Source organism: Orbicella faveolata, unplaced genomic scaffold, assembly GCF_042242905.1.
Source record: "Orbicella faveolata isolate gen_17 unplaced genomic scaffold, um_ofav_v1 contig_24, whole genome shotgun sequence".
Lineage (NCBI taxonomy): Eukaryota > Metazoa > Cnidaria > Anthozoa > Scleractinia > Merulinidae > Orbicella > Orbicella faveolata.
The window spans coordinates 11,877,332-11,899,405 of NW_028301552.1; the positions used below are offsets into that span (position 1 = coordinate 11,877,332).

Sequence of the window (22,074 nt, forward strand, 5' to 3'; positions counted from 1 at the left end):
AAGCGTAGCCAATTTTTTTTTTTTGTTTTCATATAAACTGGGAATGATAGAAAAAACGCGTAGTCGGATCACCTGTCTAACATGCTAACGTAACGTGTCACAAGTTTGCAGACATTTTGGGCTTGAAGTGGGGTCCCGTCAACACTCGTTCACGTGTTTTTGTGGTGCGATTTTCCCGATATATTTATACCTATCCTCCATACTGAGGTATTTTTGGAGAGGAGGGGAGGGGGTGGGCAATTTTCTGGGACATGAAATTTTTTCACACTTTTAGGGCCTGTTTACAAGGAGAGAGGGTTACCCTACATTCGCACATTTCCTCTTTTTCTCTTCGTCGTGTTACCCTGGCAGGCGGGTTAACTTTTTTCTCTTTAAACACTCTAGGTAGGGTTTACCCGCCTACCCGGGATTAACTTTCTAATTGTTTCCAGACAGGAGACCCTTTGAGCGTAACCGCGCTTTAGGTTGTCCCAGGTTGTAGGGTTACCCTACCTGTGAAAGTTTGCTTGTAAACCCAGGCTTTCTTTTGCAATCCAGCTAGGGTTAACCCGCTTGCTAGGGTAACCCTCCCTCCTTGTAAACAGGCCCTACGTTTTCTTAGTGGGCAATAGCTTGTGCAAGAATTTCGTAACATCGAAAATCAAAATTATGAAATTATGATTGTAGAAAGCACTTGCTCTATTTTTTTCCCATGGTTACCCTTGCACGATTTTTTTTTCGGCAGTATTTTTCTGCGTAGGAATTTTTTCAGTTGGAAATTGTCCATTCCCTCACCCCCACCCCCCCCAAAAAATAATGGTCTGCCCCTAATACGACAGACAACGCTTCGCTGCATTTTCCCCTGAGTACACTGATACCATAGTATCACATTGTCCCTCAGTGTATATATCGCTTATCGTACTTAATGGACTTCATGGCATCCACATGCCCCGAGGCATTTTATAGCTGAGACGGGATAAAATATTGAAGCAGCGAAAGTTTTCAAGAACAGGGCTTTTCATTTCAAAAAGTTGTCCAGAGTAGACCGTCAGAGTAGCCTCCCATTCCCTATTTTCCAATTGCTCATAATTCACTCTGTCTGCGCCCAAATTTTGCATAAACTATTGTTGTGAAATGCTTTTGGGAATTTGCACACCTCCCAAGAGGGTATTTCACAACAATAGTTTGCGCAAAATTTGGGGGGAAGACAGAGTGAATTATTGGCAATTTGGAAGATAGAGAATGCAGACATGGCGTTTTTATATCATTCAGTGAGGTGCATTTTTTTCCTTCCTTTTCATTGGCGGTGTGGTGCAAGGAACGCGGGCTCACAACGGACTGACTGGTTACTTTCCATTGCAGCGTGGCGAATAGCATACTGGGTATTGGGGATGCCATTGGGGATTCAGCGATCACGTGACAGTAATTACCCGAGACACCTTGCGTTATAAAACTTGCCTTCACTTCGGGTCGCCAGGAGGCACCGACATTGACGTGCGATCGAGTAATTACATCACTGGCAAGCAATTCCTTCTTTTAAAATGTGGTCCATTCCCTTATTCGTAAAGAAAAAAGTATTTTCACTTAACCCTCTTTATTAGGAGATAGGAGATGGTGAAAACGTGGCGTGGTTTTTTCTACGGACGAGAAACTTGAAACAACAAGACAAGCGCGCAGAGGAGATTCCCCGGTTTCAGGTATGGACTGAAATTTACAAGATACATCTTGTTGAGTTCGTGCCGAAACACTTCTTTTTTACATTTTCCTTTTCTTGCTCTTCCTTTCGATCAACTTGGAATTCTTGAGAAAAGTATTTATTTTATATCCACCAGTGCTAGAAGAAAACGTTGTCGAATTTTTGAGCACGTTCGGATTTCTGCGTTAAAGCAAGAGGCTGCTTTCGGTGCTTCGCATATTTTTTTTCAATTTTCAGCATGGAAATTGGCATCACCGTTCTGTTCATGATATTAAACAGTGGTCTTCTGATCAACCTATGCCCACAGTTTGGTAGATAACGTTTAAATTTGCAAGATGAAGGGTGTAGCTTTAAGCAAAACCAGGAAAAACGAACGATCTGCAGTAAACGGTGTAAATTAAATATGGCCGTCTTTTAATTTCTTCCTGCTTGAGTCGCCGTTCTTTTGTACACGATTCGTTTTGTTTTATGTTTGGAAAGTAGATAACGTTTGGATTACTTAGAACAAACTTATCTACGAAAATGTAATGTTCAACTTTTGGCCTTGTTATTATTGTTATTATTATTATTATTTTTGCTATTTCATTTTGCGGCTCGGTTTTTTTTTTTGTTGTCTTTGAAGAATGAGGCATGGCAGCTGGTGAGGGATTGTGCTGCGTAGAGCACATCCTGTTTGCTTGTTACAGGAAATTATTTTTGCTTAATAATGAGCTTTTTCTACCCAATCGTTACTCATGAATCTTTTTAAAGTTCATGTGCTAAACACTTGACCATATTGAAGAGGATCACAGCACAAGACTGAACTAAAAGAGGAAGATGGCCCCACTATAATTGTACTTTAAACCTTCTAATTTCCAACAGTGCTTAATTCATAAAATTTTCTTTGCATCTTTGTAGTTAATTCAGTATGCGCAGGTCATAACTATATGAGACCTCAGCATTTCTGCCTTACTAAACAAAACGAAGCTGCCTCACTGTAGCTGAAATTATACTCAGTTATAAAAAAAACTCTGATCCTTGCCTGGGATTTCTAGCTTTACATTGGGAGACTGGACATCAGAGAAACAAATTAATAGATAGCTTTAGGTTTTTCACATCACTTATAGCACAATAGCCTTTAGACTTTAGTAAGGTGGGTGAACAGACCGGCAAAGTTTGTTGTTAAATGCTTTTGATAGCATGCTATTTTGACCATGTAAGCACCATGTAAGCATGGATTAAAGTTGCTCTCTCAAGAACAATTGATTCTGGTTTAAAGAAGAAATGTTTCCTGCTATACTGGTCAATTCAAATGATATTTCTGATTTAACTTTCTCATTAGTTGAACAGAGGCGTTGTCTATGAGAAATTTTTTTAAAGAATACAATTTGAAGGAAACTGCAAATTTCTGCTAGGAATCTTAAGAAATTACTAGGACTACACCTGTAGGTAGACTTAAAAAATTAAATGGGGGACCTATGTTGCAAAAACATATGTGGCAATATTACCAGTAGTCTCAATTTTTTTTAAATAGGAGAGAGGGCTTGCAATCCCCAAAGCAATTGTCATGGATATGTGGTACTATTTAAACAGAGTCTAAGATATTTCTCTTTGCCATTCTATAAGTTAGTTACAACATACGGTTGTAATCACTATGGAAAAACTGTCAGCAAGAAGAAAAGCAACAAACTCCCGACCACTGTAAGACAAGTGAGATAATCTCAGTTAGTGCAGCATGCAATGTTGAGCTCTGGCATATAATGGTCAGGTTCTAATCTTAGCAGTGTGAATGTTTTATGCATGTATTTTCATTTAAGGTCCAAAACTTAAACTAACCATTTTGAAGATAGCTTTGAATTTTACTGTGCTAGGGTTTTATGTTGATTTTTAAATTTGGTATAAAACATTGAAGTAGCAAATGAGACAACTTTACTTTTCACACCAACTTCTGTAGCTTGATACTTAATTTTGTATGTTTTGTTGCCAAGGTATGTAACATGACACCCTTGCTTTCTTGAAAACACACGGAAGTTGTACTTGTTTTTTCACTACTGGAGTCTAAGAATGGAAGAAAGTTAAATATCTGATTAAAAAATGGAAGAGGAGCGATTTCATGTTCCTCAAAATGCAAAGTTTCATTTCACTGATAAGCAGGAACTAATTAATTATCAAATAGTCAGGGAATAATGCATTGTTATCCTATAGCCACCATTGGTGTAACAATGAAACCATTTAAAACTAATACACAATGATATCAATTAATACAACAGAGAACTGGGAAGGATTTCAATGGGAAGTATTGATGGTAAACACTTTTACTTGACCAACATTATATCCCACAGTGGTGAATGAGTCCTGTCAAAGACTAAGTGAAGTTAATTTGCGCTTTCAGTTTTTGGCAGCAGTATATTTAGAAGTTTTTTTTAGTCATGAATTTACAATTTGACAAGTTTAAATGCCGCTAAGTAGGAATCAATTTTATTGTTCTGACCAATTTGCTGCCATGTACAGTCAAAGTTAACAGGAAACTTAACATGTCCATGGTACCTTGAACTCACCATACTTGTGTTTTATTACGAAAAGGAGCAATATTAAAACCAAACTACGTTTTGATGACTCACGCAAAACTTTTTACTTCAAGACAATTCTGACAATTGAATACTTTAACACCTAAGAATATTTTCATGCTATTTTTCCCATCTGTATAATTAATGTCGTGTACTTTGAACTTGATAATGATGACATGGAGTCATTGCAACGTTGTTCAATTTTAATTTATTATCGCTCCTTTTCATTTTAAAATGTTTTTGGAAAACCTTATGGTATTTGTGTTTGACATTTCAATCTTAGAAGGATTGCAGTCAAAACAGTACAGTCATGTATTCCTAGTAAAATTAAAAAACGAGAATTCAAATTCACTCTTGGTGAAAAGCTTCAATCCATAATCTTTGTTTATACCAATAATTAAAATGAATTGTTTAACATTCAAAATTAGAATCAGTCCTTGTCTCTATTTTAGTACAATCATATTTTCTGAGAGGGTTATAAAACATCTATAATGAATAGAATAGGGAGACCCTGTGGTTAACTGTTTATTTTCAGAGTTAATATGCAAATTTTGGAGACACATATGAAATAATTTCCCTAGAAATGCTTGTGTACATGTCACAGGATCATGAAGTCTGATGTAATATATCAAACATGAAAGGGCATGTCTGACCAAACTTCCAAACACTGAGAAAAGTGTTGAAAATGTGTTGCAAAGCAGAGTATTTTTGACAAACTTCAAGGTGTTTGGAAATGTGGTCAGACATGGTCTTGAGTGTTTGATAATATCTTCAGAAAATAAGGAGAAAACAGAGAAATAAAATCGTGAAAACCTATGCTAATAAAGACCAGTTATCCAAACATCTGTCACAGTCACAACTTCCTTTGTTAAAATTTGTTGACTTATTAATACCTGTGTTTGAGAACGGAAGTTAATCAGCATTGATGGACTAGCTCAAGAGTACTGTTTGTCACAGTCACTGTTTTGTCATATCAAACTCGACTGATAGTCTGAATAAGTTTATAACTTGCCTTTTAACACTACTATAACTCAGATATTTGAATTGGATTCATCAGCGTAGCAATGATAACAATAATCTCAGCTTCACTAACCAGCTCGGGTACAACGTTAATTTATTTCTCAAAGAACAAGTAAAGAACACTTATTTGGGTTTTTGAATGATCTGAGATTAGTGCTTCTGTTAAGACTTATGCCGGTCAGGTATAAGTACTGTTGAACTAAATAAAAGTTCTATAGATAACTTTGTACCCAGAGTCTTTGTTGCTGTCGTGGTTTCTTAAGCTCCCTAATAGCACAACAATTGAATCAGGCCTAAGAATAACGATATTAACTTTTATTTGCCAGGAAAAGAATGACAGACAAAAAGGACAAGCCAAGTATACCAGCTTATGACATGAACTCAATGAATGCAGGGATGTTTGGACTTGCTATTCCAATGCCATTCCCAGTTTTTGCTCCTCAAGTGATGCCCATGAGGATGATGCCTCCACTCTGGCCACCCAACAATGCTTTTATGCAGCAGTATATGGAGGCAATAAGTGCAGGAATGGCGCAAGCAATGGGCCAGTCAACTGTAACAGGAAAAGAGCAAAGTGGTAATTCAAAAACAGCATTGTCAAACAGAGATGGGACATCTATGGGGTCTTGTTCAACATCTCTTTCATCCTCAGGTTTGGACAACGCAAGTAATCACATTGACACAAATCAGTTGCTAACAGACTATGGTAAACGACAAGGCAATAATTTGCCGCAGTTTCCAAACACGCCTCTCTTACTTCCTTTTGGCGGTTTTTTTCCATTTGGATCATACTTGCCCTACTTCAATCAGGATGCGGCAGTTAGTGGTTTTGCCAGCAAGCAGGGTACAGAGAGTGAAACATATACTGTGGAGAAAACTTTCACCGAAGATTTAAAAAATAACAGTCCACTGGAAAGCATGGAAGCTAGTAGAGAACCACTGCAACTTGATCATGGAGACGAACAACAAGAGCAGTCACCAGTTACATCAATTAAGCTGTCTGAAGAAAACACAGAGTCAGTATCTGTCCAAAACAGTTGCTCTGTTGACATCAGTGATAATAATTCTGAAGAAATGGATGTCGCACAAATTCTTATCAATTTCATGCCTGTCCCAGTTATAAGTGGTGAGAAGCAAGGTGCTGGTGATTCTTCAGACAAAAGTGCAGCTGTAAGCAGTCATTCTGTTATTAAAGAGAATGTTTACCTTTCTGCTAGCAATCCAGCTGTTGTTGAGGATGCTTTGCCTGTTAGTGAAACTGTTGTCAAGAGTGCTTCTCCTAGTAGAAGGACATCTGCTGAAAGTTTGGCTAAAACTGTGCCAACTTCTGCAAAAACTCTTTCACCTAGCTGCGAAGCTGTCATAAAAGATGTTTCTCCCAGTAGTGTTGCTGTTGCAAAGGATTTAACAGGAAAGCTGACAAAAGAAGATTGCAAACCTCAACAGAATGTCAGCAAGCCACAAAATGATCTTGTGATTCAATGCAATAATAATAATTATATTGATTATAATGATGTGGAAATGACTGAGAATTTAGGACAAAAACATGGTGTTGAGCTTACCGCCCCTGTGACCTCAAGTTCTATGGTACTCCCATTAAGTTTACAGCAGCCTAAAGAGACACAGGAATGCCAATCAAGTGTGATTACTTATGTTAAGAATGAATCTAAGGGTAATGCTTCAATTCGCTCAAATGAATGTACAGAAAACAACTCTGTTGAGCTTGTAGCTCTGGCACCAAAATCATTGGAGTATCAACAAGGAACTTCTTCTGATGATGAAATGGCTATTCCAACAGTAGACGACCTTCTCAAAGGAGATGTGGGAAGTGACAAGTCAACTTACAAGTGTGAAGTGTGTGCTCAGTTATTTCGCAGTTCTCTTGGCCTTCAGAAACATTTAGAGTTCCACACTGATGATGGTCAGCATTACACTTGTACGATCTGTTTCCAGCTTTTTAAGGACCCCAAAACACTTGAAGGCCACATTGCTCTCCACATGAGGAAGAGGCCGCACAAGTGTTCATTCTGTCCTAAGGCTTTTCGTGATCCTGGCTCTCTTCAGAAGCATGTTCGTGTCCACACTGGAGAGAAGCCTTATAAGTGTACAAGTTGTTACCAATCATTTGCCGAGTACAGCTCTCTGCGGAAACATCTCCGTGTTCACACTGGTGAACAACCGTACCGCTGTCAATATTGCTCCAAAGCCTTTTCTATCTCTGGGAATCTTCAAAGGCATGTCCTCATACACACGGGGGAACGGCCATACAAGTGTAGCTTTTGCCCTAAGGCCTTTAACAATCCCAGTCATTTGAGGAGGCATGTTAAGAACTTGCATTTTAAAGGTGAAGCAACAACTGGTGTTGTTGAAGACATGATATCTGCAATTCAAGGTGAAATCAGTGCTCAGGTGAAAAAGCCTGAGGAACTTAATTTCCAGGAAGGAATTCAACCTGTGGAACATATTGTGGAACTTTCTTCTTCTTAAGATTGACTATGGCATTGGCACAGTGTTAAAAAAATTAAAATATTTAATTCACTTTTACCAATATTGCACATTTTGGAAAAAAATTTAGAACCTTAATAGAAAACACAATTTTTGCATATTTATTTTGATAGATTTAACTCTTCTATAATCCCAGCAATGCTGTAGTCCAGATCAAACATGTACTGTTAATAGCTTGTATTAAGTGTGATTCACAAGTCACAACCATTTTGTGCAACATTGATATATTAAACAATAGCACATGAGGGAACTTTAATTTAAATGGTGACATGCATGGGTTTCATCCACAAATGTAATAGTAAGAAAAAAGTCACCTTGTACAGCATACTAGACAGTGCCTCATAAGAATGCAGCTCATTAGCTCTCACTTGGTCAAACTGGTTAGTCCATATTACTTGGTGGTGGCTTTCTTATGTTCTCACACTAGGGTTTCAAAAATTAATTAAAGCTTGCACAGTATCCTAAACAGTGCCAGTTGAAAGTATTGTACAGTAGTTTTCACGTGAATGGCTACACCCTAAGGTTTAACCCACAAACATTAAGGTTAGAAACACCTTGTGCAACATAATAAACTCTTGAAAGTACTATTTAGAAGCTTTTGTTACTTGGATTTCTTTGATCTTGACTCTGGGGTGAAGAGTTGAACCAAATTTGCTCAGTTTTATGACAATTACATGCATGATGTTAATCTTATCTAAAACAAAATCCAAGATCATAATTGGTTCCTGTGCACCTATTTGTCACGTAATCAGGGTGCAATCACATGGGTGTCCAATTTCAAGATATATCTATGCCATCCGCTAGGCATGTGCATGTAAACTATGCATGCTTTAATAGCTTCTTAATGTTTCCTGCAGTTTTTAAACTTATGGAAAGTGCCATTGACTTTTTCACTCATAAGAAGTTCTTAAAAAGTTTTTTTATCTCAAACTTTGTTATTGATAAGATTAATTTTAATTAGTAATTGGACCCCATGTCATACAGTTCACTTGATTACTCACTGAATTGTACTCTGCTTGGTCCAATTAGTGTTACTTAAATATGTCTGCTATTTGTTTGACATGAATTTAAGTACTTTTATTTGCTAAGCTGCCTGGCTGGCCATTGCTTTGTCCTTCGGTAATTAATTGTCTAGATAGCGTTTTGTTTTCATTTCTTTTTAAAAATCTCACCTGCAAAGAATTGCATACTATTATAGGCTTTACTATTTTATCTCTACACATAGCTATATATCTAAGTTATTAGGAAATGTTAAATGCGATTCTTGAACTTTTCAATGACTTTGTGTACATTAAAGTACGCTGCCTGATTGTTCAAAACAGGATTAAATTAATGTAAATGTCTAGGATTATGTGTTCACTTTGAATAGCTGAATTTGATTAAGTCATCAAAATAATTTCCCTAGTGAAAATACTTCAGAGATCATCAAGGTTTTCACAAAGTCCTCTCTACATCTTCGAGAGTCTTGTAAGATTCTGCATAGATCTTGCAATAATCCTGCAAAGGTCCCCAAGATTCATGCAAACATCCTCAAGGGTCTTTTCAAATCTTGCAAAGAACTTATCCTGGTCAATAAGGGTGACAAAGGAGCACGTGATGAGGGAAAAAAATTAGTGCATTGTGCGATTTGTGAATTTAGGACAAAATCAGTGTAATTAACAGCAACTAAACATATATGTAGTGCTTGAATTTGGTTCAAATTCATGCATGAAATAAGATCGCAACCCCCTCCCCTTCTTTGATAACCCAGCGAGCAGAGTCTCCTTTCATCTACTTACAAAGATCTCCTTTCTCTTCCCAATTCTCCACGATTGAAGGAGACTCTGCTTACAGGTACCTTTGCTACCCTTGTCTTACACCCTGGTAAAATCCACCTATAAGAAATTCTTGAGGAGCTTGAAGAATCCTGCAAAGATCTTTCTGATGATCTTTTGCTAAGATATTTTTAACTGACAGGTCTTTGGAGATGTTTAAAGGTTCTGTTAGGTTTTCACTGTGGGTTTGCATTCAATTGCAAGTGACATAACATTCTAATTTCAACTATCCATTTCCCCGAGGGTGGCTGTTTAATAGGGGTTGAACTGTAAGTGGAAATTTTATGTGGAGTTGCCCTTAATTTTTGAGCAATAATCTTGAGCAAGCAAAAGAAAATTAAATATAAATAAATGAATGACTTTTACCAGTATTGTTGTGAGAGATTTGTTTTGCAGCTAACTGCGAGCCTACTTTGGTTCTAGAGGTTTTTGTTCCTCTTTTTTATTTCTCAATCAAATGTGATTAACAAGGCCCTGGGAGTAAGTGACAAGAAAACTCACAGTACTTCAGCAGCAGAAAGAAGAAAAAAACCTGTGAGATCAGGGTACTGCCAGCCAAGACTGATTGCCATGAATATTTTAACACTGTGTTAATTTACCAGTTTTGATTTCACTGGATGCAATACTATCTGACCAAGAAAAGGACAATGCAAGTATTTGCCAATCTGCATTTCCTCAACCCCATCCTTACTAAGAGATTCTCACTTGCTAAAGATTTTTGTGCTGGCAAGTAACATCCCCCAGTAAGATACATCTATATCAGATGACCAACTGATGCATCCTCACTGTTGAACCTCTATTAAGCGGCCACTCTCGGGGACAAGGCAACTGGCCGTTTAATAGAGGTTCACCCAAAAACAACGTTGGGCGTGGTCCAGGTTCAGTCATCAAATATCAGCACAAACAATTGCAAGTTGAGAAAAAGTAGCACAATGATAATACGGTCCATAACATTAAAATTATGTTTCCACATTGTAATTCTTTTAGCTTCCTCTGGCTAAAAACGTCCAACTTCAAAACTTCCTGGCCATTTAAAAAGGTATAAGACAAAAAATCATCCTTGGGACAGCAAGAAGCTGGTTGCGGCTGCTTGATAGAGGTTGCCATTGAGTAGAGGTTTTTATTGCAGTGTATAGCTGAATATTTTTCTGGGACTTTGGCCGCTGGCTGCCAAATAAAGGTTGGCCGCTTAATAGGGGGCTGCTTAATAGAGGTGTCACTGTATTCATATTGAATGACTTGTGTTAGTGTAGTCAGAATGCAGTATCCCCCAGTAGCTTTGCAGTGCAGAATAAGAACTATATGGAACATTAAAACCACCCATTGCATTCATGAGATACATAAGCACACAGGGGACAGCCCAAAACAAAGTGAAGTCAGCATGCCAGCCAAGTGGCCCATTAGGCTGCTACTCCCCCTAGATAGGGTGCTGGTTACCCCCCAGCATTAAATTCACCGGTTCCCATTTATACACCAAGGTGGAAAGAGGCATTGTGAGAGTAAAATGTCTTGCCCCAAAACAGCACAATGTCCCCAGTCAAGGGCTCAAAGCCAAACTGCTTGATCCGGAGTCTAGAACACTAACCATGAGGCCACCACGCCTCCACACATGGGGCACAGCTTCCTAATTAGCTTGCACAACTGCAATAATCTAGGGAGGCACAATGGTCTAATGGTGCAGTGAACTCGAGACCTGATCATGGTCACTGTTTTGAGCACTTAGCCACGACACTAGCCTCTCACAGAGTCTAATCTCTTCATCCAGGTGATACTAATGTTGTGGGAGATCCCGCGATAGACTTAAATCCCATTCAGGGGGGAGTAGATACTCCTAGTCAATTCTTGACACAAAACCAGGAGAAGCACTAGCCTTATGGGCAACTAGGCTTAAATGCAGACTTACCCTGTTTTTCTGACATTGCATGCATGATAAGAAGCCTTAATTGTTAACGTGTGCATAGCCCACATGCTTTACGAGGCTATAAGGGATGGACCATTAGAAAAGTGATGCAGGGGGTGGGGAAAAACAAAAAAAAATTCATGCAAGGGAGGGTGACTAAAAGAAAAAAATTGTGCAAAGGAGAAGTGAAGAAAAAAAATCCTGCAGAGTGAGTTCACCTGGTTTTCTCTACAATTCTCAAAGGACATTTTTTTCCTTTCAAGGCCAATACATTTTGTGCACAGCAAAACCATGTGCTACAAACAGCCATCCTGCTTGATTTGTTTCCAATTTAGCAAGCACATACCGTGTTTTGAAAGCCTGGAGATATAGGAGTGATTTCACAACTGACATGTATAAATTACGATTGTGGACACAGATGTGTGCACCCGTGGCGAACCATAACACTTCCCCTAAGATGACCGCTAAGATCAACGTTGGACAAACGTTGTAAACAAAGACAACCATGGAGGTGTCAACACAACTGATGCATTTAGTATTGGCTGTTTCAATCTATTTTAGGTCTTTGACAAAGTAAACGAGGCATGATCATTCAAGTCCAATCGATACCTTCAATTTATCGGCTGAAAATTGTGGAAAACGTACCAAAAATGCTTCAACTTTGCAAAATTTTCTGAGGTGGGGGGAGGGGCACTCCCTCAGACCCCCTAGCAGAATAGGCCATTTGCCCTGATATTTGTTACTGGATGGCCACTCACAGAATCCTAGCTAAAACCTGAATCCACTGGATGCCAAGAACGAACTTCATTACAAGGGGGAATATTTGTTTGAAGCCTGTTCCAGGCAATCAGACTGTGCAAGTGTCAAGATTAAAATTGTGACAGTAGAATACTCCCTGCCCAACCCCCCTCCAAAAAAAATTCATGCAGGGAACTTGACTCCTGCAGAGAGAGTGGATGTGAAAATCAAGAAAAGCTTCAGACAGCAATTAAAATAAGGAAATTTTATTCACTGCCAAAAAACTTGCTTACAAGAAATGCAAAACACTGAAGCTATCAAACTCATAATGTAATGCTATTCAGTGATGCATAAAGCATACAACCATAACTTTTGCAAGGTAACATTCTTGGCAAGAAATTAAGCAGTTAAATTTTATTTACAAGTACAAATTTTGACATTTTTTTCTGCATGTCACATAACTAGACAAGTACTCCCAATGTACGGGAAATTGAATAATACTAATAATAAGCTATACGTTCTCAAATATATATAATATTAAATAATCAGAACAATAATAATTTATAATTTAAATTCATTTGAATAAATATATTTTGTTTAGTTAACCAATAACTCTGATGGGAAACACACCAAAATATTATTTAATTTCCTTTAAATTTTCTTTCAAATGACTTCATATAAATTATTGAGGCCCTATTATCCCACTGTTCCTGAATGCTCACAGCTCAGATTTTGAACCTAGGGAAGCATCAGAAATTGCCCCACTCTAAAATTATGAGTTGCCAACCTCAGATGGAAATGTCCGGACTTCATTTTAGACAGCTGTTGCACTGAGATGGCAGTGTTCATTATTCAGACTGAGAGTTACCTCAGGCAGGGCCTTAAGATCAATCTCTTCAAAAGTTTCCTTAAAATGCTCCAAGGCCTTTAAACCTTTTTTCTCCTGTGGTTGGCATTAGCAAATTTGACAGCATGTACCGTTTTTATTATACTATCACTTTCCCTGTGAATATTGAGCTAACTCCTAAGATTAACTTGGTCTTAATTTCTTCATACCTGCTTACTTGAATTTATTTTTAAAAGGTGAAGAGAAAATGTAACTTGGTCAGATGCTAGAAAGCAGACATGTTAAAATGCCCAAAGCCAGTGATATCTCTTGGTTAGTTTTAAACTCTCTTAAAGCACCGAGTCATGGTTTGTACCATGAAATCTCCTCAAAAGTGAACGGTTTAACACTACCACAAAAATGGGTACAAACCATCACAAAAACAAACCTATGCACTCATGTTATGTCCTAACACAAACCAACACTGGAAAATGCTTAAGAAGAAAATGCTTAAAAATTCAAAAAGGCGTAACTAGTAATCACTAACAACTAACCATTAACCATCAACTACTGGGGCAGATCTAGGAGAGTTCAGAGGGTTTGGTTGAGCCCCCTAACTTCAAAATAATAATAACATCCGCCTCAGAATGCAGGAAATCTCCAAGGACCTCAATTAAAAATTTTACAGTAAGGATGCCCCCAACCCCTGAGAGGGGATTGCCTTTGGCAGTTTGTATCTTGAACCTCTGTCTCTACAATCCTGTATCCACCCCTGAACTATTTACAGTCACTCAACCTAAACTTCTACAGGGCTGTCAAAAGCAGGCTGCTGGTTGCCGATGAAAATCATCATCTACTTTATGATTTCAGCCAATTACTCAGCTGAACTGTTCTTCAAATTCCTTAGCAATGATAGCAAACTCAGCTGTCTACTCCAAAACTAAGGCCACCTACCGGTACTTAAAACCTTTGGGGCAACCGTCAGCCTCTCGATGCTTCACACCCAACCTTGGCATACTGTTTGTTCCTGAGTTTCAAACTTAACCTACTCCATCTATCACCAAGACAGGAAGAATGACTTTTTCAATACCTGTAAAAGTTTTGGACAGCTGCTATGAAATAAAACTAGTTTTGAGCGTTTCCTTTTTCAATGTCAAATGTAACTCAAGTCTGTTTTGCTTCTGCATTTTCTCAGCTCTACGTTTAAACATTTCCTTTATCATGTTCCAGTGAATCAGTCTGAGAGTGAGATGTGCTTTTGTTTGCACCAATCATTTTCTATTTCTTAAATTTATGTAGAGTCTAACTGTAGTTTACTAGCACTTGCTTGACACACACAACCCCTTGGATTCGTCCCTTGGGGATGGTACTATCTTACTTGACCACTCCTCCAATGAGGCTTTTCAGGGCCAATGGAAGCAAACAATAATAGGGGTGGTGAATGGTAATTAATGCGAGACTTTACAAGAAGGCAAGACTGGTGTTTTTCTTTGTGAGTCCAAGACATTTTGACTTCTTCAATTGCAAGGCCAAGACTTCAAAGTGTTTTAAATGTGAGCTAAAATGTTTAGACATCATTTATAGAAAAAAAAAAAACATACCGGCACTGTGAGACTTTATAGGCTTGCTAAAAGTCAAGACTGCAAGACAGCTTTGTGAAAAATCCAGACTGCAAAATGCACATAACCACCATAAAAAAGACTGCGAGGCCTGGGAAATTTGATGAAAAGTTTGCGAGACCCATGGTCTTTTAAGGACCATTCGCCACCCGTAATAATGAATATAAAATATAATAGTGACTGATGGACTGGGAGGTTCAAAGGCATATTTAATGTTGGAATTACCAAACCGAGGACTTAAGGTGGAGTTAGAAATTTTGTGATAACTTTTTTAAGTGGCTTTTTGAGAGAAAAATTTTTGTAAAGACTATTTTGTGGTCACCAAAAAGGTTAACCCAAGATTTTCACAGAAGGACATTTTGGGGTTAAACTCTGCGTCATTGGTGATTTTTTGGTTTCCATGGTTTTGGCCTAAAAGGAAAATTTTGGGTCCACCAGTTATTTAAGCCTCATTTACTTTTCCCAATCACTAAAATACCTGAATAGAGTGCCCCCTACCCCCCAACCTAGCCAGGTATTTCCCCAAGCTAAATGTAGTACATCTTCTACTTAATTAAGGTGGCTCCACAGGGTAATCATTTATCACATCACACGCCAGTGTTGTACTTTGAAAGCTGTCTTTTCATTTGTCTCAAACTTTTTACATAAAATAAGCAATGATGAAATTTCAGCTTTTAGCCTTGAATTATAAATGCCCAAACAAATGTGTTTTTGCCAATTTGTGCCTTTATTTTTGATTTTCCTGAATTTCCTTCAGTGAAATGTTCCAAAATTTCACAGGACACTGAATCCAGAGGCATAAAAATTTTAAACATGAAAAAAGTAGGGCTTGTACAGGCAGTTTTTTTTCCGATTTTTGCGAATTTACTTCTGCTACCGCTGTGGGAAAACTGGTCCCATAGATTTCCCTGAAAAAAGAGCTCCAACTAAAATAAAATCTTTATTAACAGTATGCCAAATTTTACAGAATTTCAGAAAAGCAAGAAAATTTTGGTTTCTGTGCTCATGTTGACATTATAAAATGTCAAAAAACACTGATATTTTCCTTCAAGCACACACAGATTACTTTAGCTTTTTTCATCAGGGTGCTTACAATCATAAAACTATAGGGAGCCACCTTAACTGGTTTTATACAGATACTTCATTAAATAGACACCTTCTGTGGTCACTGTTGTGTCCATATTAATGAGGTTTGAGTTGATACATTTTGTACAGAATATCTAATTGTGTATATATTTGGCTTAGATATATCTCTTTGGTTTACCTCATAATAATCTCTAAATTACTATTAATAATTCATAACAATGTTCTCCTTTGAAAACCAGACTTACCTGAGCATAATATCTAATAATTATTGTTCAAATATTCAAGATACTGAGACCTAGAAATCAGACCTAACCTGAAAGCAAATTTATACACATACAGCAATAGTTTTGTAACCACAGCTCAGTTTCTCTCTTGCTAGGTCATGCTTAGAATTTGCTCCAACAAAAATTGAATGCAGTATAAATATAGTACAAGTCATTTGAAAAAGAACTCAAAGTATTTCTTGAATAAGTAATGTAAATAACCAGTGAATTCTGATGACCCTTCAAATATTAGCAATATGCTTCGAGAAAGAAATTTGAGATCCCCCTTTGTCAGCAAGTTAGAGTAAGATTGTGTCAATTTTTCTAACCAATAGCATGAATCCCTTCCCAAATGATGGGGGAAATACACTGGGCTTTCTTAGCAGTCTCCCTAAGTTTCTGGATAATTTCTATGTTAGCCTCTAAGAATGTTTTGGACCTGTAGGTGATGTTGTGCTTCTTACAAAGCTCCTGGATTTTGACCTTCGCCTCACGTAGCCTGTGACGTGGCAGGCGTGGGAAAAGGTGATGCTCAATTTGGAATTGCAGACCGCCATGGATGAAGTCCAGCCATGGGTAGCACTCAATGTCCATAGTTGTTGCCAGTTGAGAAAGGAGGAATTCACTGCTCTTGAAAGCATCTAGAGGGTGACCATGATAGGTTTCCATCGAGAAGTGACTCAGGGTGATCTGAATGTGAAGGATTCCAGCGAGGAAATGTGCCACAAATACAAAGATGAACAAGGAAGTCCAACTTGGTAGGAATGAGCAGAGGTAAATATACCAAGTCCAAAAGAACACCAAGCCAAATACTTCAAAATATTTATTTTGTCCCCTGGGTAATGAAAACACCAACAGAAAGCTCTGTGCGTACAAATTATACCGTGCAAGACCCATTATCAAGTAATACAGCCAGTGCTGGTAAGAAACAAAGAACTTGGCCAGCCCATCAAAGTAGAGAATCTTCTCATGGTACATTGACCTCACTGACTGAAAAAACTTGTCTGTAATGGCTAGTACAGGAAGGTGCTGAATATCTGGATCAAACTCAACTGAGTTTGTCACAATGTGATGAGCATTGTGGCTTTTCTTCCACCATGCAATGCTGATTCCTGTAGTCATGTTGCCAACAAAAATGCCTATATTACTGTCTGTCTTCAAATCATGAGTGACGGCAGTGTGACCAATGTCATGTCCAATAAAAGCCATTTGTTGCCAAAACACTGCCATGGATATGGACGAGGCTACTTGTATGTAAACATTGTTGCTGAAAACAACACCATAAATGAGCAGAGCAAATATGACGCTCAAATTGATTCCATGTCCAACGTAGAACCAATCTGTTGTAACAAAAATGAAAAATAAATAAATAAATAAATACATGTTTACAAGAAGAAAAGGAAGTGCAATTTTTTTCAGATGGGCTGGGGGTTCTACATGATACTCTTAGAACTTCTAGAAGTGTCTAGGGATCATTTCTGTCTTCTAAGAAATGGTTCTTAAAACACACAGAAGAGAATTTACAGACATAATGCAATGTAATCAGGATTCTCAGCGAATTCTTAGATGAGGGAAAAGGTGTTATGAGATGTGTAGTTCCAGAGAATATCCATACCTCCCCCACAGAAGGGATTTTTTCCAAGACCCCCCATCCCTCTGGAAATTCCAATTAAACTTGATACATTTCTTTCAATTTTTTGGTCTTAGAGAACCCCCCACCCCCCAGGAAATTCCCATCCCTTCTGTGGGGGGAGTATGGTTACTTTCTGGTGCTGCACATCTCTTTGTACGTGGTGGAACTGAAGTTGTCTGGAACTAGATAAGAATTTGTAATAACTTTTGCACATGTTTTTTTCATGGCTCATGAGATGTATGCTTCTATCATTATGGATGAATCCTTGCACTAATGATAATAAAAAATATAAAGCTGTTTTGAGAAGGGTTGTGGGATGAAAGCATCAAGCTTACGCAACAAGACCAAATGGTAGTCTGGGTATTGCCTGGAATTTTACATATCGCTGTAGAGGAAATCTACAAATTTGAATTTTTACATGTGAAGTATTGACAAGAACACAGAAGATTTCTGCTCATAAGACAATTTTCCTGTAGCTTTTCTTTACTGATATCTGACTTTAATTGAAAATTCTTCTAAAATTCAGTGTGGTGAAAAGAACCTCGAGCTGAAGTTAATTTCATGACTTTAGCACGTCACCTTAAAACAGTTTTTCCAAATGTTTCAAAAGGAAGTAGGGAGCACAGACAAAATTGTGCAACTTTTTGATTTGGAATATTTGTCACAAGCTAGCTTTTAATATTTATGGACATTGCCATTATTAAGTAGAGAATAATACATACGCACACATAGATATGGAATTTCTCTACTAGTGTTCAACTTGATATCTCATCTCAAGAGTGAGCGCAGCAAATGAGCGAGATATCAAGTTGAACACGAGAAGAAAAACTCCGTATCTACAAGCAACCATGTATTATGTCGATTATATAAACATACTAATGACGACGTTTTTGACGATTTTCCGATGATTTCCGCACAATTTCCCAAAATTTCTGAAGATTCTCCAAAAGATTTCCAGAAGGCCAGACGAACATTTCCGAAAATTTCCGAAGATTACCGAAGATTTCTGAAGATAACTAAAGATTGCCAAAGATATCTGAGAAAGACCCAATGATGTTTCGATCATACATCAACACATTTAAGTGCAATTAAAGGGATTTATTATGTAACCATAGTGATGGTGATCTTTTCACACGTGAAAATAACATGGAAGATATCATGTTTTTGCACAAAGCTCACCTGGTATTTCATAGGTGTTTATATAATAATAAGGTTTATCACGGAAAATATCTTCAGCCTGACCAAATCAATTATAACTCCAACAACATGACAGAATTGAAGCCAGTTTAATCACCAACTTTTTTTATAATTTATGGAAAAAATATGCAAATTTCACTTGCCAATGTCTTAAAAACTACTAGTAATTTAAATGTAAATGTACATGTAATTCATCCCAAATCATATGCAAGATGACATATGCAACATAATTTTTAAGCATATGACAGTCACAAACAAAGATTTTTCTCAAATGAAATTATATTAATCAAGTTTAGTTTTTTTTGGCACTCGGTTTTTTCTGCATGATTGAATGTAAGCTTATTATGTCAACACACCGCAGAAATGAAATTTGCAAAATGAGATGAAAGCAAGCAAGTCTTGGAGAATGGCAAAAACGGCCTCAAATCTACTTTAGCATGTAAGCGGATAAAAAAAAAGAGACTTGACTTAATCTTCAATTTTTCGGGTCGGTTGTTAAAAATTAACCACCGCCTCTTAGTCCATCTAATACATGTAAGTTACTGACGATCAAAACCGAAAAATTAAAAAATTGTGTAAATAATCTCGACACAACTGCAGTGCTTTTAACATGAGTTTGTTTATTGATAATTCAAATAATAAAACGAAATAGCTGCACAACCACTCCCAAAAACATGAAACCGTCGTATTTGTTCCCTTGATATGGCGCGATTTTATCGCTTGCCGCCGGCGTTTATACAGCAAAGACTCAAACTGAAACTTGAAAGCTGAAAAGAAGGAAGCCATTTTATGCATTGCAAATAGTCAAAAATAATATAAATTACAAATCAAGGACGGAGGTTGTGAAAAATTAGATTCTCCCGTGATTTGATCTGTGAGGTATACAATTTCTCAATAAAGGAGAGTGACATTTCATCATTTCCCATCTCGCTGAAAAAAAATTCTCGAAATGATCGTGCCGGGGGGTGGTTCGTACCGGTAAATTCGTAATTCGTACCTAGGTGTGAAAAATGTTTCATCTTCAAACATCAGGCTTGGGTAAAAGTCAACTACAGCGTCAAGAAAACTCTAAATTGCTAGTGAATGCATGAAAAGCTAGTGACAAAAGATCAACTTACAGTTGGTGTCAAGACCGCGCTCAATCTCCTCTCGTACTTTTTGGAAGTCTTTGACCAAACTACACTCCTGTACCGTCTTTTCGCATTCGTTTTTGACTTCGCCGATCTTAAAGGCAGGCAGCTTCTTCTCAGTAACCCACGATAGATGAAAGGCTTTGAACACATCCGTACAGTCATGACCAGCCATATATCTTATTGGTAGTTCTCCACCAGGATGATGTGAAGCCCACCGGCTCAAATCATAAACTCCGCCGTCGATAACTATCCAATAATCGCCTTTACGGTTGTGCTGCTTCACCTCATCGAGGCTGTAGTACTTCGTTTTCTTCATTCTGAGGAAATAATGACGAAAATTCCCGTCACAAAGGTCGACTGGCCGTTGTTTCAGGCCTTGCTACGACCGCATGGGAAATTCTCGTAATGCTTTATGACATAAGTTAACAGCTCCAGGTCCGGGCAGCTGGCTGTATATTGCAAATCGCGCGCTGATTGGTTGATAACAATGGCGCAATAAACCTGGACCAATCAGAAGTGAGGATTTCTAAATAGCTTTGTAGTGGAAAGCCCGGTCTGCTTCCTGAACTTGAACTTGGGCACGAGGCTTGTCAATGCTAGTATCGCCGAGTAAAGTTACTAGATGAATTTTGTAACGATTCAAGCTGGTTTGGGCAGTGTTAATTACCAGTTAACTAGAATCACACAAGGCAACTGATGGGAAAGGTTCCGTTAAAGTTTATTTCTTGTTCATATCACTCCCCCGTCCGCAAGACCGTCAGACTGCTGCGTGTGGCCCACTAAGACCGTGCGTGATAACTTAATTATAACACTATTGATTAGCGTTCAGCTGTGACGAATTTTAGTTCATTGCAGCAACTTTTACATAACAAGTTGTTTTTTTAACAGGAAACTTTGAACTGGAGATACGTATCGTATGAGAAACAAATGAAATTTGACTATTTCTTGGTACATTTCGTTTTAGGGTTGTACATGTACTATTCAGATTTCTCTGTGTAAATTAATTGCGCAATCTCGACGTTGTAAATTTTGATCGTTTGATCGTAAGAAATTCTAACTTATTTCTTGTTTCGATTTACGAGTGAAATTGACATATCATTACTCGTGAGGCAATATTGTTTCCTTACAAGTCGATAACCACTTCATTCATTGATATTTAAACACTTCTCCATCGGAAAAGAAACATCACGCCGGTCTGACGCACAGGTTATTTATGACTCGTAAAACAATGAAATAATTAAGTGTCGTGGACGCTATCCCATCGGACTTTAGACTCGGTACACGATGTTCAGCGGGTTGTTCAGATCCTTGGGTTCAAAGGTCCCTTCTGTGGACAATACGGAATGTTCTCGAGAAAAAATATTTGTATTCAAGATCTCTTTCAAGACATTTCTGATATTCATTCTTACAATACTCGATCCTCTGTCTCAAATAATTTTTACACACAAAGTTCTAGACTCTCAATTCAAGTGAATTCATTTTCTAGAATCGGAACAAAAATTTGGAATGAAATGCCTATATATTTAAGAAAGCTTCCAAGAAATGTCTTTAAGAGGAAAATAAAACAAATACTTTTTGAAATTCTAGCTTCAGAAGACTGTTATATTGATCTTACAGAAATCGTTCAAAAAGTAAAGCTGAATTTATTTTCCTCCTAGTATGTATTCATTAATACCCAATAATTTCGCTTTAGTGTATCTGTAGTCTCTCGTCATAACTGTTGTTAATTATTATTTGTAATATCGTTAGTTTATTAGTTGTCTTTAGTCATCGTTGTCAATTCTAGTCTCTTTAGTTCTCTTGTTACCTTCAGTTGTATTTAGTTGTACCTAGTTGTATATCAATAACTCGTCCAAACATGACCCGCCTAGATTAGCTCAGCTATCCGCGGGCATGTTACAGTTGTAATTTTAGTTTGATAACAAATAAAATGTATGTATGTATGTATGTTGTATCAGGAGGAGCTAGTGTGGAGTAGTGGTTTAAAGCGCCGGTCTTTAATCGCAATAATCCGGATGTAATGTCTGTCCTCTACAAAATTCGCAAGCTATAGTTTGGGATATTTCCCATTTAATCGTAACAATTACAATTTCGTCAAATGTGATTGGTGCATAAACTG

The 22,074-nt window shown here is 37.7% G+C and overlaps 2 protein-coding genes across 2 annotated transcripts; one reads left to right on the forward strand and one right to left on the reverse strand.

Annotated features, from left to right (window-relative positions):
* Positions 1-1,234: 1,234 nt before the first annotated feature.
* On the forward strand, positions 1,235-9,089 carry LOC110043210 (uncharacterized). Its single transcript, XM_020748648.2, has 2 exons — positions 1,235-1,676; positions 5,568-9,089. Exon 2 carries the CDS (start codon positions 5,575-5,577, stop codon positions 7,726-7,728), a length of 2,154 nt encoding a protein of 717 aa, XP_020604307.1. The 5' UTR covers positions 1,235-1,676; positions 5,568-5,574; the 3' UTR covers positions 7,729-9,089.
* A 3,359-nt stretch (positions 9,090-12,448) lies between these two features.
* LOC110043191 (uncharacterized) lies at positions 12,449-20,405 on the reverse strand. Its single transcript, XM_020748627.2, has 2 exons — positions 19,941-20,405; positions 12,449-17,332 (listed from the first exon to the last, which is right to left on the reverse strand). The coding sequence occupies exons 1-2, from the start codon at positions 20,269-20,271 to the stop codon at positions 16,317-16,319; spliced, it is 1,347 nt and encodes a 448-aa protein (XP_020604286.1). The 5' UTR covers positions 20,272-20,405; the 3' UTR covers positions 12,449-16,316.
* Between the last annotated feature and the right edge of the window lie 1,669 nt (positions 20,406-22,074).

Bases quoted from the DNA above. Each gene is read 5' to 3' on its own strand.
- LOC110043191 (XM_020748627.2), bottom strand. From the start codon at position 20,271: ATGAAGAAAACGAAGTACTACAGCCTCGATGAGGTGAAGCAGCACAAC. The intron at 17,333-19,940 runs GTAAGTTGATCT...TTGTTACAACAG, and splicing joins GCGCGGTCTTGACACCAACT to ATTGGTTCTACGTTGGACAT.
- LOC110043210 (XM_020748648.2), top strand. From the start codon at position 5,575: ATGACAGACAAAAAGGACAAGCCAAGTATACCAGCTTATGACATGAAC.